Below are 22,130 nucleotides of genomic sequence, written 5' to 3'. Positions count from 1 at the left end.
TTGCCGCTCACAATCTGAGATACGCCTGTTTTCAAAATGTTAGGTCCAGTGCAAGTGTTGATCTCAGCTGGGCCCCCCAGCCTTACCAGAAACACGAAGGGAAGGGAGAATATTCCCCTTCCGCCCTCTGTCCATTTGTTTTTCTCCTCCTCTCAGAAGAGATTGGACCCACTTTCCTTTTCGCATTTTCCATCCTGTCGTCTGGAGCAGGGAAGGCATTGTCCTGCCCTCCTTGCATGTCGTGGCTGTCGGGGTTCACGGTTTTATTTGTACTTTGTTCTTTTCTCATAGATATATATATATAGGTCATCTTTGTCCTTTTTTTGTGTGTGTAAAACTTTAAAATGATGCTAATAAATGAAAGAAGGGAGAGGCTTTGGTGGGAGAAGGTCCGCTGATGGAAAGGGAAGCACCAATTGCCGTCTGAATCAGACGTCGAGGCAGACGGACGAAAAGGAAAAGTTATCACTCCAAGGACCCCATGGGGGCAATACAGCAAATATATTAAATAAACCTGGGAGTGAAACAAAAACAGACACGGCATTAGAATATGTAACCCTCTGCCCCTGCAACTCCCCTCCTCTCCCGTTTTCTCCTCTGGAAATGTTTGTGTCAAAGCACCAGATTAGAAGCCCAGGAGGGCTTTTGACCTTCTCTATTTTTTCCCCTGGACGGCTCGAGCCAGAGCTGAGATTTGCATGCATTTGCATCATTTATACCCTGGGAACCTTGGGCTGGCCAGGAGGATCCTGGGATAATCAGAGCCCTCGTAGTGCTAACCGTGGGAATACCGATCCCAAGACACTGCCTGGTGCCCCTCGTCCCCAATTCCTGAAACGCCGCACGGCAGAAGCCTGGCCCAGGCTTGTTCAAGGGACCGCAGCAGAGCTGGAACTGCTGAGTCATGGGCCAGGGCTTTCCCTGTTAGCCTGTGCCGCCTCTCTGCAAATTCTGCCCCCCAGCTCTGCGCCCTGGCTGCTCTTCCTTTTCTGCACCTTTCCCTCTCTCATGGGGAACCAGGGCTTATTCTCCAGTGAAATTCTTCTGATGACGAGGGAATTACGCCTGTTTACACAAGTCAGGGAGAGAAGAATCAGACCCTGGACTGACAAAGTCCAGATCTCTTGCCAGAGATTCCAGTTCTCCTTTCCCCTGGTATGACCTTTCTTATGCACGCAGGCTTCCCGCTAGGAGAGAGATGAACCAAAAGTCTTGCTGCTTTTCAGTCTTTCTGCCAACTCAACTAATGAAATAAAAGGAAAAGGGATCCCCAGAGCAATATTAATTCTCTGCTTTCAACGGAGAATCAATAGAGAAAGGAGAACAGGAGTTGCTCCACAGAAGAGATGAATTACATGGACCCTGAGGGGATTTAGGTGTCGAGAGAAGTCAGGCTCATTCTCTGCCTGTCAGGGAGGCAGAGAAAGGAGAAGGCAGGGCCCGAGAGCTAGTGGGGTTGCAGCATGATCCTTCCACCCCTGCAAAGAGGCATAAAGCCATAAATAGGACGCACATATTGGGTCCCAGCCTAGTCCTTCCCTCGCCTTCAACCCAGGTTTTATCACGCCCAGGCCCTGCAGTAGCCCCACATCAAATGCGCAGCTGGTGCTGTAGGAAGCGTCTGAGGTGCACGGGCAGAACCATGTTCTGGAAGAGCATTTCTCCTGACTGGAAAAGCAGCTTGCTGTTACCTGCTTTGTGCTCTCTCTCCCCTGCCAGCACTTCTATGCTATGAGGATTTCTTTCAGCACTTTCTTATCGTTGACATGCTTGTACTTCTTATGTTTCCTCTTCTGCGCCGGCGGCCGGCGTACTCGCTGCCTCTGTGAGACAGCGGCTGTGGTGAACGATGGTGACAAGCCTGCCAAAACAGAGGGGAGAGTGTCTGTACAGCAAGGGGCAGCCGGGTCACATTGAAATATCTTTCTCCGCACACTGTCAACAAAAACCTCTGCAACAGGAGGGCCACAAGGCCTCAGTCTCCTGTTCTTCTGCCCCTTGTCCTCTGTTCTCCACAATCTCTGCCTTCCCTTTTCCCACGATGCCCTTCCTCTCACCTCTCACCTTCCCCTTCTTCATTTCCCTGGGTTTCAGCCCCTTGCTGGCAGGCAGATGTCCTGGGAAAGGTCCCTCAGCTGGTATAAACCAGTGAAGGCCCATGGGATTCACTGGAGCAAAGCAGATTTAAACCAGCGGAGGGCTCTTCTCTCTCTCCCCAGTCTCTCTTCTCACGCCTCCCTCCACTCCACTAACGCCAAGATCCTTACGTCTCTGTTCACGTGGCCCTGGCCGGCTGTTCCTGGGGGACTGACGGGACACCGCTTCACACCGACACTGCACATGGTCCTCCAAAGGCACAACGACTTTTTTGAATTTTGGCTTCCTCTGGACAAATTCGATCTTGTTCACCTATTTGGAAAGCAAAAGATTATTACAGCTGTAGTTCCCACTCTGTAAAAATAATCAATATCAGTACGCTTCAGTACTGGTTTTCTTCCTAAAGGGTCAGAAGGCAGTTTATAGAGCATGGTTCAAATTCAGGGGTGACGTGTATGGGAGCTAATTCTGCACACACCAGCAGAGCAGACCTAGACCAGGCAAGTTTGGAGGTGACTGGTTGTTTCCCCTGTTCCTGACTATTGCTGCTGCTTAAGCAGGATGACTCTTTGATCACAGACAGAAACATGGGACGTGCAGAGCATGCTAGCCTGTTTCTGACAGCTGCGATGGCGGAGACCTGGGGGCAATCAGAATTAATTCCCACAGGATCCCACAGAAAGGGCAAAAGGAGAAAAACTCAGGCCCGATGTAAGCAAACACAGCTTCACCAGCTCTGCTGAGGCCTGTCTGAATTTGTCTCAAGCTCTTTAATAACTCGCAGGGCTGAAGCCCTCAGCTCTGTGTTTCACAGGAAAAGCAGCGCTCTGGAAATTCCCTCTGACTCTCCACCAGTGCTGACTGAGAGGGAAGACTCACTGCTCCGCATCCCATCACGGGGCACGAGCTTTCTAGGGGGTCCTCCCACTCCAGGAGCAGCCAGGCCTGACCCCACTCAGCTTATCTAACAAGACTGCGGTCCCTGAAGTGCTCCGCAAGCTATAAATACTTGTTCTGCCGCGCGCCTGGGATTGAATTCCTCTAAACCCACTGCCCCCAGCAGCATCCCTCAGCCAGCCCTGGAGCAGCCAGGCTGTTTATCTTTCCTTGAAAGCCCACTCCACACGCTTCAGACCACACGCTGCTTGCTAGACAAACACTTCCAGCAAAACAATAGAGAGACCTCTGTCCTCAAAGAAACCATTTCCAGGTCACTTTTTCAGGCTGGCTTTTGACCTCTCACTTGTTTTTTCCACAAAAACAACTCCTGTTCCCCCACATTTTTCCCTCATTCAGCCTGGCTTTTCTGAGAAAGGAATTTCCTGATGAAAAGGGCTGTGTGAATACAACTTCTCCCAGCCAACCTCTGTCGCCTGCCTGGGGGAGTCTCTTACGGCTCAGGCAGAGGATTAGTATGGGATGAGTATTATTTTTAAACAAGCTGTCTGGGAGGAAGCTGTGAGGAGATCACTGGTAGCTGTGAGGAGGGCAGGATCAGAGCAAGAGGTTAGCTGTCAGGTGTCTGCTTGCTGCTGGAGCAGGTCAGGAGGTAACTGTGGGGCTGAGAAAGAGGAGAAGCTGCTCTAGTGTGTGTCTTGGGAAGAAGCTGCAGCAGCAGTGGGGACATGGAGCACTGACACTGCAAATCCTCCTCTTTTTGCATCCAAAACAGTTCCCACGATGAAAGCATCCTGTTTCTTCTGCTCTAACACAGCAGACAAGGCTGCCTTGAGCCACAGAAATAGCCGTGGCACGGAGCTGCAGCTGGGGACGGTTCCCTGTAGCTCTGCTATGGTGACAGCCCCCAGCTGCTGGACAGCACCAGCCCGCCAAGTAGCTGGCACGGACGTCACCCCTGCAGCGCTGCGTAGCTAATGCAGAAGATGTCACTGCAGAGGGGGTGCGAGGGAACAGACAGCTGTGTAAACCTTGCACCTGAGACCCGCTGTGGATTTGGTTTTGGGGAGGTAGGGATGGAGGTGGGCTGTGGGAGGAGGGAGCAACAGGAGGCATTTCCCTTACCTGGACGTGCCGGACGCGAATCTGCGTGGGGCGACACTGAACGTTGCGGTTGTTGCAACACCCGGAGCAGCGCTGCACCTCCACGCAGGGTGGCCACACCACAAAGTTGGCGTTGGTGCTGTCTACCATGTTGCGGGAGATTTCAAAGACCACTGCCCGTGTCTTGCACTCCGCCAGGACAGCTGGCTCTGCTGCTGTCAGAGCATCTACGGAGGGCCAAGAGAAAAAGGGGGGATAAAACGGGCTTTGCAGCTGTTACCAACCCACTGCAGCCACCTCTACTGTAAGAGAAAGACCCCACACGGCTCTCATACACGCACACACATGTTCCTTCTCCTTCCCCCACCCCTCCAGCTCCCTCCCTGGACAGAGCCACACCCTGTGTAGAACCTCCAGCAAAACGATGCTTCTCACTGCAGCAGCAGTCCTAGGCAGGAGATGACACTTCTTTAGAGCAAATCATCACCAGGGGTATTTGAAGCAGAGCAGCTTGCAGAGCTCCAGACAGCCTTTCCTGCCCTCCTGGGGTGTAACACCCAGCTCCTACAAAAGGCCCAGACCCTCCTTCTCATCTGTCTACACATCCATGCACACTGTAACCTCTACCCTCACACATGCATCTCAGACATGCATCTGCACCCACCTGCAGCTGCTCAGGTGAGTGACCCAACAATCACAAGGTGCAACACCCCAACTCACCTAGGCTTCGTCGCTCTCGAGACAGAGCCACAGGGTTTTGACCAGTCTGAGTTGCATTCAAGTCCAGGCTCGAGCTATCCTCCTCTGCAAAGAGAAAGACATGACCTAATAGCACCAGGTAAAAGCACGAGAAGACGGCAGGCACTTGTGCTCTGCTCACCAGGCAAAGCGTAGAGACATGGGATAAGCCATGGCCCCAGTGCGTCATGCTAGGTGTAAATCCGCCAGCAAGGTCACAGCTGTGCTGTGGCACAGAGACTCTAGGTTTGCTCTTTTCTCAGGCTAGGCAGTTCAAAGCAACAGGTCTATCGTGGAAGAGGGGTCCCAGCCAGGTCTGGAAGAGGAAAACCAGCTCAAGAATGACAAGGCCTATGGCAGGGCTTTCTGGCATCAGAGAGGAGTAGCAGAGGGATCCAGATCAGCTGGCTGAGACCAGTATAAAACAAGGAGGATCAAAGACCAGACAGTTTGGTATATAACACTGAGGTGCCTTGCTGGGATGGCTTGGGACTGGGAGAGTCGGGGTGTGAGGGGACAAACAAAGGGGATGATGGGTGGGAGATGGGGTGCTCACTTTCTCTCTTCCAACCTACTGCAGCCACTCTAGATTAGAGTCAGTTTTATGACAGAAGAACAGAAAACTAAAGTTAAAATTATTTTTCCCCTATACTACTCTAAGGTAAGCTGCAGGATCTGGAGGTAGTTCAGTCAGCGATGGGAGAGGAAGGCAGATAGCATTCAGGCCAGCCCTGAGCATTCCTTCCCACCCCACTGCTTTTTCCCATAGGAAACGCTGAATAGAGAAATGCCCATAATCCCCATGGAGCACTCCAACACGCAGCCCCTCCTGAGCTCCGGACAATGGCCGTGCTCAGAGATAGCTCCCACCCAGCCACAGCTCTTTCCTTCTCTGACCCGCTTTAGCAGCTGAAGGAAGCTGAATGGACGTCAGCATCAAGGGAGCAATTTTCTTAAAGGGAATTTGGGGCCAGTGGAAGATCTCTGTTTATCAGATGTACGGTGGAGCAGACTTCCCATACCCATCATGTCCCATCCCTCTTCCTCCGTCCTGCCCTAGTGCAGCCCTCTTATAAGGAGGAGCAGGGACTTTGCTCTCCGCTCAGCTCTGAAGCAATTGCTGAAGTATTTAGGATGGGCGCACAGAGGCTGTATTCACAAGGCAGGAATCGTGCCTGAGCAGTCAACATCTACATGTGAAGTGGACAGACAGACATCCTTTAAGGTGGCTGGAGAGGTGTGATCAATTCTAGGACACCATTCATCTCGCCCTGAGGCAGACACCCAAAATGAGATTTGGTGGATCACACTCTAGAAGGGCACGTAGCTCTCCAAGGGGCTACAGAGGGTGTCTGGATGACTGGCTTAGATGGTCACGCCTGCTTTGCGGGCAGCCACAGTTAAGGCCTACAGTAGCGTCTAAGGTCAGGAGAGCAGTGTCTCAGCTCATCTGCCTCCTGGAGCTGCCTAATCCTGGCTCCCTGTGCAGTCAGTGGAGGGCAGCAGCTGTGACACGTACACGGGGCATGGACAGCACAGGGCATAGCCCCAGCCGCTTTGGGATTATTTTGCTAATACACTTATTTGCTAATACACTAATTCCACACAGGGCAAGCAAATGGTGATGTCCCTCAGTCACTACCTGGGAGCAGATGAGAGCCACAGGTTGCAACAAAGAGACAGCTTCACAGCACCATTTTCTGTTTCCCTGGCCCGCCTTTCCCATCTGGGACCTGAAGTGAAACCAGTGACTCAAAGCTCTGCAGCCTTTTCCCATACCCCTGGGATTTTCAAGCCACCAAGAGAAACTCATCTTATTTCTTAACTGTGAGGGCACTTAGTAACTGCGATAGAGATGTATCTGTTCCTTAGACACCAGGACATGACAGACTGCACGCATCTTCTCAGCCGTTCCTTCCCCACCCCTCCATCCTGTGCCGACTGGCATTTTATCAAACGAGGGTGGGGGCTGCCTTTGCGCAGAGGTTGAGTTGAGATGAGAGAGAGGGGGAAAAAAAATAGCAACAACTGTTGACTCGAAACAAATCTCCTATTGAAAACCAGGTCCCTCCCTCCCCCAGGTTGTCCTTCTACACCCCAGGTCAGCACTGAAGACAGTTGGGGGGGGGGAGGGGGGATCAGCCTGGGACAATCCAGCCCAGCTAATTTTGGAAGTTGCCCCATTGTGTGGCTCGTGGACGAGGAGGACGGAATTGGTGAGGGCAGGGAGTGGCTGTGGCAGTGGTGGGGAGCCTCCTCGACTCTTTCTAAGGCAAAAACAATAGCTGAACGCAGCTGGTGCCCTCCCCCTCGCTTTTCCCCCCCTGCCCCTCCAGGGCCGTTTTGAAAGGCAGCGGGAATGCTTTTGAGACTGCGCCAGTGGTTGGACTGGCATAGGAAACAAAAGCAGGAAATTCTGTTCCCCCGTAGATAGTGTCTCGGCAAGGATTACAAAGCTCCAAACAGACAAAACACGAGAGAGAAGGCGAGCTGGGGGGGCCGGGGGACGACGGGCGGGAGCAGGGTTAGAATAGAAAGGAATTTGCTCTGAAGAGACCATTTATAAATAAATTCCTGGGCCAGCCCAGCCGCCGTGGCGCGTGCTCCAATTCCCACACGTGCCGACCCCTCCACGCTTCGCCGCTCCTGCCACTCGCTGTGCTCAGCCCTGGCCAAGTGACCCCGAGGCACTGCAGCCCCCGGAGCTCTTATCTATGGGCAGGAGGTGAAGCGACGCTACCCTGACTTAGCCCCTGTCCCCTGTCTCACCCACAGACACGTGCTCTGCCACTCTCATCCTAAGAGCCGCTGGGAGCCCGCAGCCTTTTGTGGATGCTAAATCTGAGAACCCACTCAGCACTTTCCTCCTCCTCCCAAACCGATCCTTGTTCAATTCAAGCTCTGCTGCCTGTGCATCTCCCAGGGTGAAAAGGGCTGACCTCAGTTCCTTGCACTCACCTTGCCCATCTCCTATCATTTTTGGAAGCCAGTGTCCCTCAGTAGACAAGGCAGTTAGGAGGAGATCTAAAAAGGCATCTAGTTGTCTAACTCTCACAGGTTTCAGGGGGGTTGGGTGTGTAAATAGCCAGGTCTTGGCTCCTGAATGGTTCCTATATTTATAGTGAGGTCTGTTGATAGTGTGCCTGCTGGAAAACAGAATATCCCCTCCCTGCCCACCAAAGAGTTAAGAAAAAATAGAGGAGTGTTTGGTGAAGAGGAGATTTACCTACGGAGTCTATCCGCAGGGCACGCTGGAGGTCACTGATGGAGCGCACTGAGCTGCCGCCCAAAATCTCATAAATGTCTTCAGGTATCGGGTCCCCCTGTCAGATGACAAAAAGAAAAGAAGGGGAGAAACAAGTGTTAGAGAGGTGATCTGCAAATACTGACTGCATCATGGAGCTGGAGGGGGGGGGATCGAAGGAGCATGGACGAGGCACTACAGAACCAGCGAAACGCAAAGACATGCCCTCAGGAAGGCATGAGCCTGAAGCCTGAGCAAAAGTGAGAGAGCCCCTCTTGCTGCCTCTCACAAAACGGTCAGAAGACTGAAAAAGCCAAAAAATGCCCAGGCTGTGCAACAGAGCCCCAAACGCTACGCAAGCGGCCAGCAAGGCTTCCTCCTCCGGTGCTGTATGACTTCTCCAGGTGGCCTCTCATTCCTGCTGCCTGCAGTAAAGGCGTTTTAACAGACTTCCCTTACGCTATCAGATAAAACCTTCCCAATATTTCCCTCTGTTATGAAACTCCCTCACGGGCTTTGTCAGATATCGTGTGTATGTGCGTGTGCGTGCGCGTGTTTTCAAACCACAGCGGCCCAATAATATACACCATTTGCATACTCTTTTTTTAAGAGAAAAAAAAAGGTGTGGGTTGGAGAGAAGATTGACCTTCACAGCTGAGGCTGCTCCTCCGGCATGAGCTCGCAGTGAAACCACAAACGCTGCAGGGAGGACTTGAAAGGCTGTTCAGGGAGGTGGGCTGAGGAGCTGATTTGGATGAAGAAACACATGGGAGTTTGGATGTCATTGCACGCCAGTGCCAAAAAACCTTAAGTAAGCAGGTTTATAGACATCAGATGATGGGCCAAATTCAGGGTTTGTGTGGGCAGGTGCAATGCCATCGATCTCTTGGGAATTTTACTCTGGCACCAGGCTTGAATGGGCCCCAGTGACAGCACTTAACAAGACTACAAAGGAGCGATGTGGGAAAGCAAGCACTGATTAAAACATACTTCCGAAAGACTAGAAAAAGAGACAGAGGAAAGTACTGGGCAAAGTGTTTGCTTAGCTCCTAGCTCTCTTCATTCAGGGCTACTCATGCAGAAAAGCTGCTCTTTCAGCCGGGTGCTGGATGCCGTCTGAGCCACAGCCCTACACATGCCCCTGTAACTGAGAGGAGAACTTGGCTTGCACGCTTGTAAAATGCAGGGATTTTTGTGTGGGTTTTTATGGGCAGTTGGTGGCATGTGTGTGGTCCTTCTAGTGTACAGCTATTCCCTCCCTGCCTGCGTTCAGTGCAGAACATTTCCCTTCCACTTGGAGTTGAGGAAAACCGCCAGGCAGGTGGTTAAACATTGGCTATTAAACCTTGAGAGCTTTAGCCCAAACCTGCAGCCACTTTTGCATGGCTGCTTGAGCCTGGCACCCTCCCACATGTGCCTGTCCCTTGGCCACCTGCCCTTCACCTCTACCAACAGGGCAATAGGAATGCTCCCTCCTCAGCCCTGCTAGCCCAACTTAAACTAGGGCGCTGTGGCTTAAAGGCTGCTGCAGCCCAAGTCACGGGGCAGAAACCTCCTGGGACAGCTGCAGAGCAGACAACACTAGCATCTTCAACCTCCATAGCCAGATCCACCAGAGAGCTCGAGTCAGATCGAGCCTCTCTGCCCCGCTCTGTCCCTGTCACTGTCACATCTCACCACAGATCTGGCTGTCCGCCTGCAGTGAAAAGCAGATTTTACATCCCCAGGCATTACTTCCTCAGTCTCTGAAGGAGAGGGAAGCAGCATCAGTGATGAATGCACAGCAAGAGAGAGACTTGTATAATTCAGGGATCACTGAATAGCTGTGAAATGAAGATGCCTTCTGACAACTCCTGCCGCGTGAGGAAGAGTGGGACCAACAGCCCAGCGCCAGAGAGCCTCTGCAGCACTTCCCTGCCTTGCGCCACACACGGCGTTTACTGGAAAAGGGATCATTTGCAATTCCCAGTGCTTGCAGTCAGAGCTCAGCGCTGGGTGGTGAAATTGCAGGCTTTTTAATGTTTGCACCTGTCAGCCAAATGGATTTGTGTGCGAATGCTGCTGTGCACGGATGCCCCTGGTCCTTCCTGACACTTAATATGTGTAGGAAATGGAACTTTATTTTAAACTCTGGTACTCGCTTGGGGGAGAGCGTGGGCAGGTGTTACGAGACTCAGTGACTTTGGAGGCGAGCTGGGAGGTGTCACCTTGCTAACTGAGCAGGGGGAACAGACACAAATCAGGGATTGCAAATGCAGGAGCCGAATTGCTGGGGACTGCCTGTAGGAATAAGCTCCACTCCCTGCTCACAGCAGCAGTTTTAGGTGCCAATTTTTTTCTTATTGCAGATACTATCAGCATGGCTACGGCGTATCACCAGCCCACATGGCTTATAATCCTGTCCTCCTCCTTGGGGTTTGTCAGGCAGCTCTGCCAGTGACAACTGCAAGCCTGTGAAGCTCCTTACTTTCCTCTAGTGCTGCAGAACCGTGTCCAAGGCTGGCCTAAGAGCAGCTACACAGACCTGAGCTGCATGGCTCGGCCTTGCTCCCTTTAGGGTCTGTGATTTGGAACAGCCAGGCCTCTGGCTCCCCATCCCAGCTCTATGCCTGGGAGGCTCTGAGATTGGGGCACCGCACACACCCATGCTTGGGCACTTGGTGGGGATGGGCCACAGGGAAGCAGAGGTCCATCAGCCACCTCCACCTGATCCCAGGGGGTCAGAAGGTGGAGGAGCATTGCAGGAGGTGGGATCCCCAACAGATCAGCCCAAGCAGCTGGTGCTGTTCCTGCTTAGCAGCTCCTCTGGAGTTATTTGTCTAACACAGGTTAACAATCTCCTTTTTTAACTGCGCGGCAGATCAAAGATGACTTTTGTCTCAATGGACTCCTGGCTGGCTGTCAAGTGCCCCAAGGCCTGGCCTCGTATTCCTGCGAGGCCCTGAATTCCTAGAAGAAAGTAAGTTTGTTCTTCCCTCCCTCCCTCTGCCCTCAGCGCCTGGCTCTCCCCTGAAACCGCAGGGGCACCCCTCACTCTGCCAGTCCCCTGGCAGGGACGTCCCCTCCCCTTCTCCTGACTGCTGGCACTTGGAGGGGGGCAACAGCCCCAGCACACCTGACACGAGGCAGCAGAGCACCTGGGCAGGGGCCCTGCCTGCCCAGCAGCTGCTCCATGCTGTGGCTGTGACGCTGGGGCCTCTCAGCGTGTCTGCTTTGCCTCCCTCCTCCCAGATGTCAGCAGCGCTGTTTGGCTGGTGCAAACTGATGCATATGCAGCAATGCCCTGCAAACAGGACATTCCCCCGTACCCGCTCCCCACACGCACGCTCTCCCAAAATCAGCCTCCTCCCTAACCCCACCACCCACTGCCTCTGGAGCTTTCCACCAACGTATTCTTTTGAGTATCAGGGATGCTGAAAGGTCCGCTTTGTGATCAGTCACTGCCGAGGTGGTGCAGGGAACAGGCAGGGCTGTGCTTCAGTCCTCCCTCCAGCTGTGCACAGGCAAGGGTTTCAGAGTCTTGCCCGAAGGCGTGTCTCACTTGGTAGCACAGCAGGTACAGAGGAGGGAGCAAAGATTGTGCAACTGGCAGGGAAGGCAGACCCTCAGGGCTCAAAGAAATGAGCCAAGGACACTCCCAAGGTGAGGACTCCTCCAGTCCTCTTTTTTTGGGTGGTGTGGCTACACACCCACGTGTGACTGCACAGGGAAGGAGAGAAGGGTAGCAGCACCACCGGCCCAGGGCAGGGAAGCACCCAGCTATCTGCTCCTCTGCCCAGGAGAGGAGGACTTTCCAAGGCACCTCCACACTGACCACGACGGGGGATCTTGGCAGCAGAATCAAAAGTGATCAGCTAGGCAAAAAACCCCAAACAAACAACATTTTTTAATTCCCTCTGAAGCTGACGTGAGGACCCCAAGGGGAGACTCCACCACATTCCCTGGCAGAGAGCAAGACTGGCAGCACCTGCCACCAGCCTGCTGAGCCCCAGAGGCTCTTGCTCCCCTGGCACAGAGCTTCCACCCTTCCAGCACCACTCCTGGCTACAAGGAGACCCTGACATCTGCCTGACGGAGAACCACACGTGCCTCTCCCCCCAGCAGGCACAGCCCTCCTCACATGAGTCCTTTCCATGTAGGACAGTGGCTTACATTTTCCTCCCTTAAAAGAATCAAACTTAACGTTTGATCTAGCCCACGTTCCTAAAATACAGCCAGACCTATCCACCCTTTTCTCACTTCCAGGGGGACTCCACTGCCCCACCCAGCTCCTCCACGCTCCCCCCACACCTCCCCTGCGAGGGCTGGAGGCATTTTCACCCCCGGGGCTGGTTGTGTACCAGCAGCACTGGAAACAGTGCAGGAACCACTGTCATTCTCTCCTGCTGCTGCGTATCAGCTGACGGTGAGAGGGAGGCAGGGACGACTTGCCTCGCTCCTTCCACGAGCTCACCCGACATGTCATCCATCCTGGCTTCCACTGCTTTGTCCTTGTCACAGCCTCATGCTAGGAAGACTGAGGAAGAGCCCCAGAGCCCTGTACCAGGAAGACGCGATGCGGAGCTGGGCCGAGGTTATAAGCAAGCGCCCAGCCGCACCCCATTCCTCAGGAATTCCAGAAAGCCCTGCCAGTGGGGCTTCACCCCAGCACAACCACGCCAGGCTCAGCCCATCTCTGTAAATGTTGCAAGGCAACTATTACAGCCTGCGGGGCAAATGCAAATCGGTTTAGCATCCTGGCTTCCCAACTGGTGAATACCTTCCCGCTGAGGTTCGTACTCCCTCCTGCTGGAAGATGTCCAGGGCCCTCCAGCTCCAGATGGGTGTGATTGAAGAGGGTGAGGGACTCAGGAGGCTCCATCTCCTGGCTCACGCCTCTGCTGATCAGAGGGAGCTACTGTTCCCCATGCACTTTCTCCAGCAGGGCTGGGGAGGAGGTGCAAGCCCCATTCAGAGGATGACTATGGTTCAGCAGCCTGGTAGGAGTCATGTTGTATGTGCCTGGTGCAGAGGTGCAACACACCGCCCTCAAAGTATATGTGGGTACTGGCTGCAGGCAGAAGCATCTACCCAAGCAGAAACCTCTTGGTTCTCTGGTCATAAAATGATGAATATCATGATTCCTCCCAAGAAACCTAGACCCAGAATTCCCAAACTCTAACCCTACTAGGCTGTCATAGAGCTGTGCAGACTTTTAATGTGATTACAGCACAGAATAACACCCCCCTGGGATCAGACACTTCTATCTTCACCCTTCCCCAGTGCCAGCCACAGCTGATGTTTCACACTGCATGGGAGAAAGAGATCTGAGCCACCCACAGAGGAAATACCGTCCTCTGCCCAAAACAAACATAACCACTGGGCAGCCCACAGCTCTAACTGCTTCCCTTTGCGGCTTGGGCAAGGGGAAAATGGGCCCACAAGGAGATGATGCGATGCTTCGTGCCCAACCTACTCCTAGCTGCCCATGAGAGGGGGTGCCCAAAAATGAGGAAGGAAAAGAAAGAAATGATGCAAAGGGAGGAAAGTTTTGGGGGAAGGATATTTCCTGCCCCTGACAACCCCCAAGCTGCAGATCCAACCCATGGTTTTGCCACCTTGGGTAGAGCTGAAGTGAGAACTGAGCAATGTGCGTAAATGTTAGGTGCTTTCTGATCCCCTCAAACTGCATGGGATCAGATGATGAAACGTGGCAGCAGAGGTCAAAGGATTTGGGGTCCTGAGGCTTTGATTTCCACGTAGGGAAACCAAAGAGGGTTGCGGTGTACATTCATCAGCCAAATCTACCACACTGGCTTCCTCCTGAGCAGAGTGCATGGGAGGGCTGCAGGGTGAGATGCTTGTGTGACTGTGCAAGTGCAGTAGAGACACTCACCTCCCACCTCTTCCCATGGCCCCAGCTAGACACGCACCTTACTGAATAACTGTTCTGCCCTGGTGTTGGTGTCTTTAGCCACACTGTCCCCTTTCTTGCTGCTTTCAAAGCCCCCCTGCCCTTTCTCCATCGGCAGGTTGGGTTTCACGTTGGGCATTATTCTGGAGGTGGCAACCAGGCCTCAGTCCCTGCCTCGCGCATGCCATGGACATAATGCCAAAATAACCGGAGGGGGTGAGAGGCTTGGTGGAGCTGCCAGCCGGTGCCGCGCCCCAGGGTGACAGCCGCTGGGCGAAGCCGCTGGCTAGGCAGGAGGCTGCGGGCTGCCCCAGGCTCCTCAGCAGCACCCCTGCTCCCGCATTAACCAGGGTCTGCTTCAGCCTAGTCTCACCTTCCCCTCCAGCCTAGGACATACCTGGGGATGAGTTTATTTCCAAGCGAAGCCTCCCCAGAAGGGCCCGTCCTGGGCGGGGGCGGGGGGGGGAGCCCCCGCCGCCGGGCGGGAAACCGTCCCCAATGGTCGCTCCCCCTCAGGGCCGGGGGCGGCTGGCCCTGCCCGCCATTAGCGCGCCCGCGCCCCTGCGGAGCCCTTCTTTCAGAAAGGGGGAGGAAAGCCGCCGCCCGCCCCGGGCTCCTCGCCCCCCGCCGTGCAGCTCCGCTCCCCCCGCGGCCACCCCCGGGCTTCACCCCGCCGCACCTGCGGGGCGTGAAGCACCGCCGCCACCGGTCGTGTTTGCCCCCCCCCCCCCTCCGCCCCAACTCCGGGGCTCGCAGCTCGGCAGCACCGCCCGCTGCCGGCGACAGAAACTCACCTCCAGGCGGGCCAGGGGCAGAGAGAGGACGAAGGCGAAGACCACGCCGAAATTCATCCCGACTTCAGACCCCGCCGGCTGCGGGCACATGGACGGTGAGCCCCGGGAGGGAAGCGCTTCCCGCAGACAGCCCCGTGGCCGCCCGGCCTCAGGCATCGAGGGCGCCGCGCGTTCTCATTTCCCCTCCGAGCCGGGCTGCTGGTGGGAGAGTTGCAGGAACCCTTGGAAGAGGAGGTGGTGGTGCTGGTCGTGAGGGGAGACACAAGGAATTCTCGGTGACTTGCCTGTCTCTGTGCTATCTCATAAGCCCGGTGGAAAGAAAATGCAGTCCCTCGAAATTATAAGCATCCAGAGTCTGCGTTCCCCTCGCCGCAAGGGATGCTTCGGTATTGCCTTTTGCTAGGTGGTCCACATGATATTTTTCCTCTTGATTGTCCTCCTTTTTAAAATATATGTATGTAAAAGATTTTACATACAGGTAACAACGACTCAATGTTCTTAGAAAAAGATGCGCAAAATAATAACAATAATTAAAAAAAAACTTTTTCCAAAGTTTGTTACGGAATCCAAAAATAAAATATTCTTCCTTAAGGTGTCATTTTCTTAAAATGCTCCTTTTCTTCCTTACGCCCGCTTGCTTTTTAGCGAAAAGTTGCTAGCGTACATTGAATTTCTTCCCCTTGCGTTAAATTCTGGCTCGGGTGCCTTCTCGTTCGAAGTGTTGGTGGTTTGCTTGGAGGTAAGGTTTGCTTTGGGTTTGGAGACAGGTGAGAAGCAAACGTTTTCGCTCAGGGTTGCTTGTGTGTGTGTGCGTGCGTGCGCTGAGCCTTGACAAGCCTCAGAGCGGAGCCGCTGCTGCCTCCCGCACTCTGTTGCAACAAGAAAGGAAAAAATAAAAAAGCAGAAAAGGTAAAATTGAAAGGGAGGCGAGCGAGCCGATGGGTCTTTATTTTAGTCTGCAAGCTGCAAGAGAGACTAAACTGGCACGCGGGGCTGTTCCTTTTATAAAGGAGAGGAGATGGGTGGAGCCATCCTCCTCTTGGCTGGGTATCAAGGCGAAAAATCTAGTGAGGGAGCAGCAGTCCATTGCTGACAAAATAAAAAGTGTGTTAATTTAAATGATAAATTAATTAAAAATGACTAATGCTGTAATAACCCGTATAATGTGGCTTTAATATTGCATGAGGAATGGGGACAGAAATTCCTTCCTCTTCGGCCTGAGATAAGAAGAGAGGAGTTCCCGGCACAGTAGTTTGTTATTTTTTTGGCCCCGGGTTCTCACTGTTACAGTTTGGAGCCCATTTCTCTAAGCTCCACTCACCTTCTTCCCTGCCCTGCTGCACCACTAGCTCCGGGGAGAGAGACAGCTTTAATATCTTACATCTCTTTGTGTGCAGGGGGAAAAAAAAAAAAAAGCCAGATAAATTTAAACGTTGCTACAAGACAATCTGGTGTTGCTCGTGGCACCGGGAGGTATTTTGCTGCATGATTATCTCCACAATGTAATAAACATCTGAAGGGAAATTAGGCAAGCAGATATTTGCTGGGGGGGGGCAGAGGGATGGGGAGGGGAAGGCTGCTAACAGGTGAGTTCAAGAAAGAGTCATATCCTATGGAAAAAACACCCGTACGCACACCCTCATGTACATACGAGCGATCTCCCAGTGCAGAGTTGCACTCTCGCAAAGCAGACTCCAGGCAGGACCAGGAGGGGTTTCTGCACCATCTTTGTGCAGGCTCGTATCCACCGATACATTCCTGCACCGTCATGCACCGCAGGCACTCGGCAGGCGTTCGCTCTGAATCCCAAGCATCTTCCCTGCTTTTTCTATGCTACGCACACGCTTCTATTCAAGCTGCTCGGATGCACAGCTACGTGCAAATTTTGTCTCATTCACACATCCCTGGGTATCCATGTGTTCTCCTTCACTCTCCCCCTCTCCCTTCCTTTCTCACATACATACACCCACCAGCATACCAGTGGCCTCATCTCACAGCATCACACATGCTGCCTTAGGTGCCTGCAAGTCTCATGCAGCCAACCCGCTCTAAAACACACGGTCTCGCACCAGCACTTGCGTATGCACCATCCAAAGTGGCCGGGTATGAGGAGCAGCTACCAGAACCGAGCAGCAGGCAGCTCACCAAATGCTCTTCTGTAGTAGGCATCTGACAACACCTCCCCCAGCTTGGCTAGCTACACCCCCAAACCTGACTTTGGTCTCATGGATGTGGATGTTGGTTAGGAAGCATAGGGACACAAGGAGAACTGGGGGTCCTCCATAGCTTTCTTAAAATAGCATAGCTCCTCTGCTCCTCCCTTCACAGAGACAGGTAACTCAGACACAAAATGGAAGGTCCTATGGTAGGGCAGCATGTCAAGATGCTTTTAGATGGCGAGGGATTACCGACACTTCACACTGACCCTGAAGAAGAGGGGGCAGATTTCCCTGCAGGTGGGGAGTTCATCACAGCCATGCCAGCTCCAAAGCCCAGGCCATCTGAGGTGCATGAGTGCAGAGATAAGGAGTGTCCTGGGAGTCCCTCAAACCATGTCTGAAGTGGTTCGGTCCCAATTTTGAAGCTCAAGTGGGAGGAAGTGGAAATACAACGCATACCTTTTCTTGTTTCCACCACCAGAGACCTTAACAGGACTTTACCTTAGATGCTCCAGCCATGCTAGCCCTGTCCCACCCCAAATTCCTTATGACGCTCTTAGAATTCCCCTCATTCTCCATCCTGGCCTGCTAGCAGCGTACCAGCCATTTCACATGATGACAATTCAGCTCCGATCCCCAGCAGAGTGGAGCTACTACCCTAAGGTCTACCTGGGTGCTGAAACTCCTCCTGAAATCTGTAGGAGGCTCCAAAAAAGGGTTTTAAAAGGATCTGGGTCCATCTCACTTTGCTCCAGATGGCACTGGCCAAAGGAACACTGTAGTCCTGGGTTCCTTGGTGCTCAGTGTGGAGAAAGCCAAGGATTCGAGATGGCCAAACCAGCTGCTGGAAGTCCTTCTGTCTGTGTAGGGGGAGCTGAGGGCAGCTAGGTCCCGAATATCCGTGACGCCATTATGTGTTTAAAGTTCATAAGGGGTAAATGGAGGCTCAGGTGCCCTTTGAGGATCTCTGCCCTCAAATAACCTGGCGTGGCTCCACCACCTCCACACCACCTTGTTCAAGCTGTGTAGGGGGTCCCCCTCGCCGTAGTGGCTGCCTGGCCAGGACCGAACAGCCTGCGTGTGGGAGGGTTGATTAAACTCCTCAGCAGGGAGAGCTATCATTGCTGGAGAGGAGAAACACTCAGCAGTAAGCTAGCAGGGACTGCCGCAAATTTCTTGCTCGGTAGCAACGGGAGCTGCTGCAGGGCCTGGTTTTGGGGGGACTACGTGTGGTGTGTTGTTTTTTTTTAAATATCCGGCTACATTACATGCGAGCTGGGATAGAAATAGAGTTATTTATTTTCATGTGGATGATGCTGGCCAGTTTTTAGAAGCTCGACATCAGAAACAAAAAGCTAATCCCTGTTGAACCTCCAGACGGCAAGGAAGAGGATGTTTGGAATTTGACTAATCATCTACCTATGACCCTGCCTGGAAATAGAGCAAAATGATATTCAAGCCGCTCAGGCTTCAGTCACTTTTCCTTACTCTTTCTGCTTTTAAGACAGGGACAGATTTTTCTCTAGTGAGGTCTTTAGACTCACTAAAATCTGGGCCAGTCTCATTGGCGTTGAGTTAAAACTGCTGTGCCTTGAGCTGGGCGGGTGCTACTTTGATTCTCTTGCTTTTGTGAAATTAGCTAGTCATTTATCCCACAAACCCCTAAATCTAGTGGGGATGACTCTATCTTCCCCTCACCTGGCCTGTGGGGTGGGTGTGGAGGCCTGCGGGGCTATCGGTGTCCCAGGTGTCACAGGACAAGAGTTTGAAACCACCATTGCATATGGTGGGAAGATATTTTGAGGCTACATGAAGCGGCTGGACCATAAAAATGTCTTGTTAGAGCATCGTGACTTGACAAGGTCCGGTCGCATCTGTGCTAGCTGGCAATGGCCCTGCAGACAAACCACAACAAAAACAGAGATTTCATAAGAGCCTGTAGCAGGATTTCTTATTAAAACACTTTCACCACCACTATAGCTTTCTCACCTGCGAACAGCTGAACTCATCTCCTCAGTTATTTTCTTATCACTAGGGAGGAGGGCAGCACGTGTCCAAGGACAATAGGCAGTTCCTTACTGCAAGGCTGCTCTCCCCTCATCTCATGTTGGTGGAAAAAATGATCTACTAGCCACCATCCACAGAGGCACGATGTGAGGGGTGATATCTGGGGGTTTTTTTTGTTGTTTTGTTTTACTTTTTTTTAGAGGGGGGACAGAATTGTGAAACAGCAGGAAGAAAAACAGGGCTTACAACGGAAAGCAAGAATCAGTCTGAACAGCTGAGATGTCTCAGCCTCTCCATGAGTCGTCCTATTTTGAAAAACAATCAATGGAAAGAAATTAGGAGGTGTTGACAGCCAACCTGTAGTCAGCCCGCCCACTCAAGGTATCTAACTTAGGTGTTGCTCCCGCTCCGGTCTCTAAGTTCAGGAGAACGATGAGCAATCCCTACACCTACTACGCGGGGCTGCTGCAGTCGTCAATGGAGGGGAGCAGCCGTGACACTGAAATGAAGCATCTAGAGTAAGTTTTATGCCTAGTTTACACCAGGAGGCCCGTTCTGTGGGCGCGTCGGTTTTACCCCACGTCACCCGGTTGTATGAGGTTTATCCCGATCCAAGTGATCAGAACAGAGTCATCATACATAGCTTATGCTGCTGTTTACACCATTTGCCCCAGAGGCTGCCACCGTGGGAGCTGCCCCGACTTCCTAATGACTGAATTCGGTCTACGGGAAGAAGAAAGGAGGAAAGAAGAGAGACCAAAGGAAGGAGACAGAGACAGGCAGGGAGCCTGGTGTTTATATTTGGTGCTGGAGAAAGGCAGAGCCTCGGGGTGCCCAGGGCTTGCATAATTTGCCTTCTCCCCCTGGCGCTGGCAGGGAAAAGGCTTTCCAAGGATAAGTAAAGCCCTCACAGAGCAACTGGCTCCAGGGGAAAGGGAAGGTGTCACCTGGCAAGCAGGCGTTCGATGGTACCTGCCAGACTTCCTCCGGGAACCCCCCCGTCTGCCTGTCTCTCCCCGGCGGCGGGATTCCCCCAGCCCCTCACCCCTCACCACCTCCTTCATCTCACCCATTCCTGGCATAAACCTGGCAGAGAGGAGAGGATGAGGAAGGGGGATGAGCACACAGACGCATGCAGAGGGCAGAGCACGGTCTCTGACAGTAGCAGAGAGGGAGAGGGCTCAAGCCGGCCGCAGCTTGCTGCCCCGCGCTTTGGGGTGAAGGAGGAAGCAAAGGCATTTCACATCGCTGTGAATGTGCAGCTCGAGCAGGATTCAAAGAGAGAAGGCAAAGCTGGGGGGACTGATTTCCCAGAGCTTTCCCGTGTGCATACACGTTCCTACACCAGGTGGGGAGGAGGGGATGCAGCCTTCCCTGCTCACGCTACCATATATTTCTCCCCCCCAACCCCCAAGATTAGGGTAGAAGGGAACAATTTCCTTACTCTGGCAACCATCCATTATGTCTATGGATCTGCTCCCCACCCCATTCCCCCTCTCTTTCCTGTTTTGATGAAAGGAAAAAATGTTCTGCTTTCCTTCTTTATTTTTCCAGACTGGTGAATAGCACTCGAAAGGAATTTCTCTCCCTCCCCCCTTCCCCTCTCCCAGTATAATAAATATATACGTATGCATGTGTGTGAATACACCACACATTGCAGGTCATCTGTTTTTTTTCAAGAGGCATACACTATTTTTGTTTCCAAATTGATTAGGTGGGCAGTGGTCCCCCTTTCCACTGACACCGCCCCAAACACCACTTCCCATGCCCTCGGCCTCTGCCACTCACCCCATCCTTTGCCCCTGGGTCTGCAGCGAGCGGCGGTGGCAGCAGCGAGAAGGAAGCTTGCTGAGCTGGAGTAAAAATAGCCCCAGCAGTTAGCTCAGAACGTAACATGACTCATGATATGAAATGAAGATGAGGGTCGAAAACCAAAAGCAAGCGGCTCTCCTTCCCCGCCTCCCACCTGCTATCGCTGCTCACATTGCAGAGCAAAACCTGCTCTAAATACTGCTTGCTGGGGGTCAGGGCATCGGCCGAGACAGAAAGCCCCGTGGGCGCTACCCGTGAGAGCTGGTCCTCCCGCCCGCGCCGATTCAGTTGCGCCAACACCAGCGGTGGGCGGATTTGGTGACGCTGCACCCAGCCCTCAGCTCATTTACCTCCTGTAAGCTGCGGGCCCTGAGCAAAACCGGTATCCCGTTGATACAGCAGAATGAAACACCCTTGTGCGGGGGGTAGCCAGCAGCCGGTTTGCAACAGCACAAATGCAGCTGGGCGCCCCGGTTTGCCTGCACCCACCGTGGCTTGAGCCTGTGGTGGGAGAGAGGAGGGGGTTCATGCCCGTAACCCACCCCACGCCCCGTCCCTGGGCAGGGTGCCCCCCATGCGGTGTGTAGGACACCCTGCTCCCCAAGGCATAGAGGAGAGCAGCACCCCTGGCATGGCGGGAGGCAGGCCGTCGCTATCTGCTGGCCTGTGTAATAAAGGAGGGAGTTTAAAAATAGACTTTGAGTTGCAATGCTGGAAAGGCAGTGAGACGTATAGCACGGGTGTGTATTTATCCTACACGCCCTGTGTCTGACGCCTCGCTGGCATGGGGACCTGCCCCAAAGCAAAGGTGCCGCTCACCGGTCACGGGTGCTTGCCGAGGGGCCCTCGTGCCAGTCCTTACTGCTGCCTTGACCGCGGATGGCGGTGGGTGCGTGGGGTTGAGGGGAGTCCCGAGCTCTGCCTTGAGGTATCGGGGCTGCTCAGAGACACTCACCCACCACCTCATCCCAACGCCATTTGGAGCAGTGGGACACGCACTTCTCACCCACGCCAGACAGACCCGATCTGCGACTCCTCCGCCCCCATATACCCAGACAAAGTGGCATCTTGCAGGACAAAGCCTTTCAATAGATCCCCTGCCCTCTGCCCTCTCCCGAACAATGAGAAATCAAGGAATATTGTCCGAGCTGAATAAAAAGATCTAAATTTAGAGTGTCTGATGTGTTCTTGGTTTCCTGCCATGACTCCCCTCCTCCTCTCCAGCCTCCCTCTTCATTGCTCGCTAGCCTTGTGCACAGAAAGGTTTCTGATGGGGTGAGATCACCACCAAGACCCTGTCTCCCCAGTGATGAGACAAAGGGGAATTCCAAGTTTGACTCTAGTCTCTATTTTTGTCGGGCAGGGAGGAGAGCACACCGGTTTTT

The 22,130-nt window shown here is 53.2% G+C and overlaps 1 protein-coding gene across 1 annotated transcript; it reads right to left on the bottom strand.

The window, feature by feature from the left end:
- Positions 1-337: 337 nt before the first annotated feature.
- PDGFB (platelet derived growth factor subunit B) lies at positions 338-20,803 on the bottom strand. Its single transcript, XM_054813075.1, has 8 exons — positions 20,722-20,803; positions 14,768-15,636; positions 8,063-8,159; positions 4,819-4,902; positions 4,120-4,325; positions 2,268-2,409; positions 1,692-1,861; positions 338-514 (listed from the first exon to the last, which is right to left on the bottom strand). Exons 2-7 carry the CDS (start codon positions 14,921-14,923, stop codon positions 1,725-1,727), a joined length of 822 nt encoding a protein of 273 aa, XP_054669050.1. The 5' UTR covers positions 14,924-15,636; positions 20,722-20,803; the 3' UTR covers positions 338-514; positions 1,692-1,724.
- Between the last annotated feature and the right edge of the window lie 1,327 nt (positions 20,804-22,130).

Source organism: Grus americana, chromosome 1, assembly GCF_028858705.1.
Source record: "Grus americana isolate bGruAme1 chromosome 1, bGruAme1.mat, whole genome shotgun sequence".
Classification (NCBI taxonomy): Eukaryota; Metazoa; Chordata; class Aves; order Gruiformes; family Gruidae; genus Grus; species Grus americana.
This window is presented reverse-complemented; position numbering and strand designations above follow the sequence as displayed.

Excerpts from the sequence above, each read along its gene's own strand:
- PDGFB (XM_054813075.1), bottom strand. The coding sequence starts at position 14,923 with ATGCCTGAGGCCGGGCGGCCACGGGGCTGTCTGCGGGAAGCGCTTCCC. Across the intron at positions 8,160-14,767 it reads TGCCCCTGGCCCGCCTGGAG|GGGGACCCGATACCTGAAGA; the intron begins GTGAGTTTCTGT and ends GTCATCTGACAG. Across the intron at positions 4,326-4,818 it reads TCGAGAGCGACGAAGCCTAG|ATGCTCTGACAGCAGCAGAG; the intron begins GTGAGTTGGGGT and ends GGCCCTCCGTAG.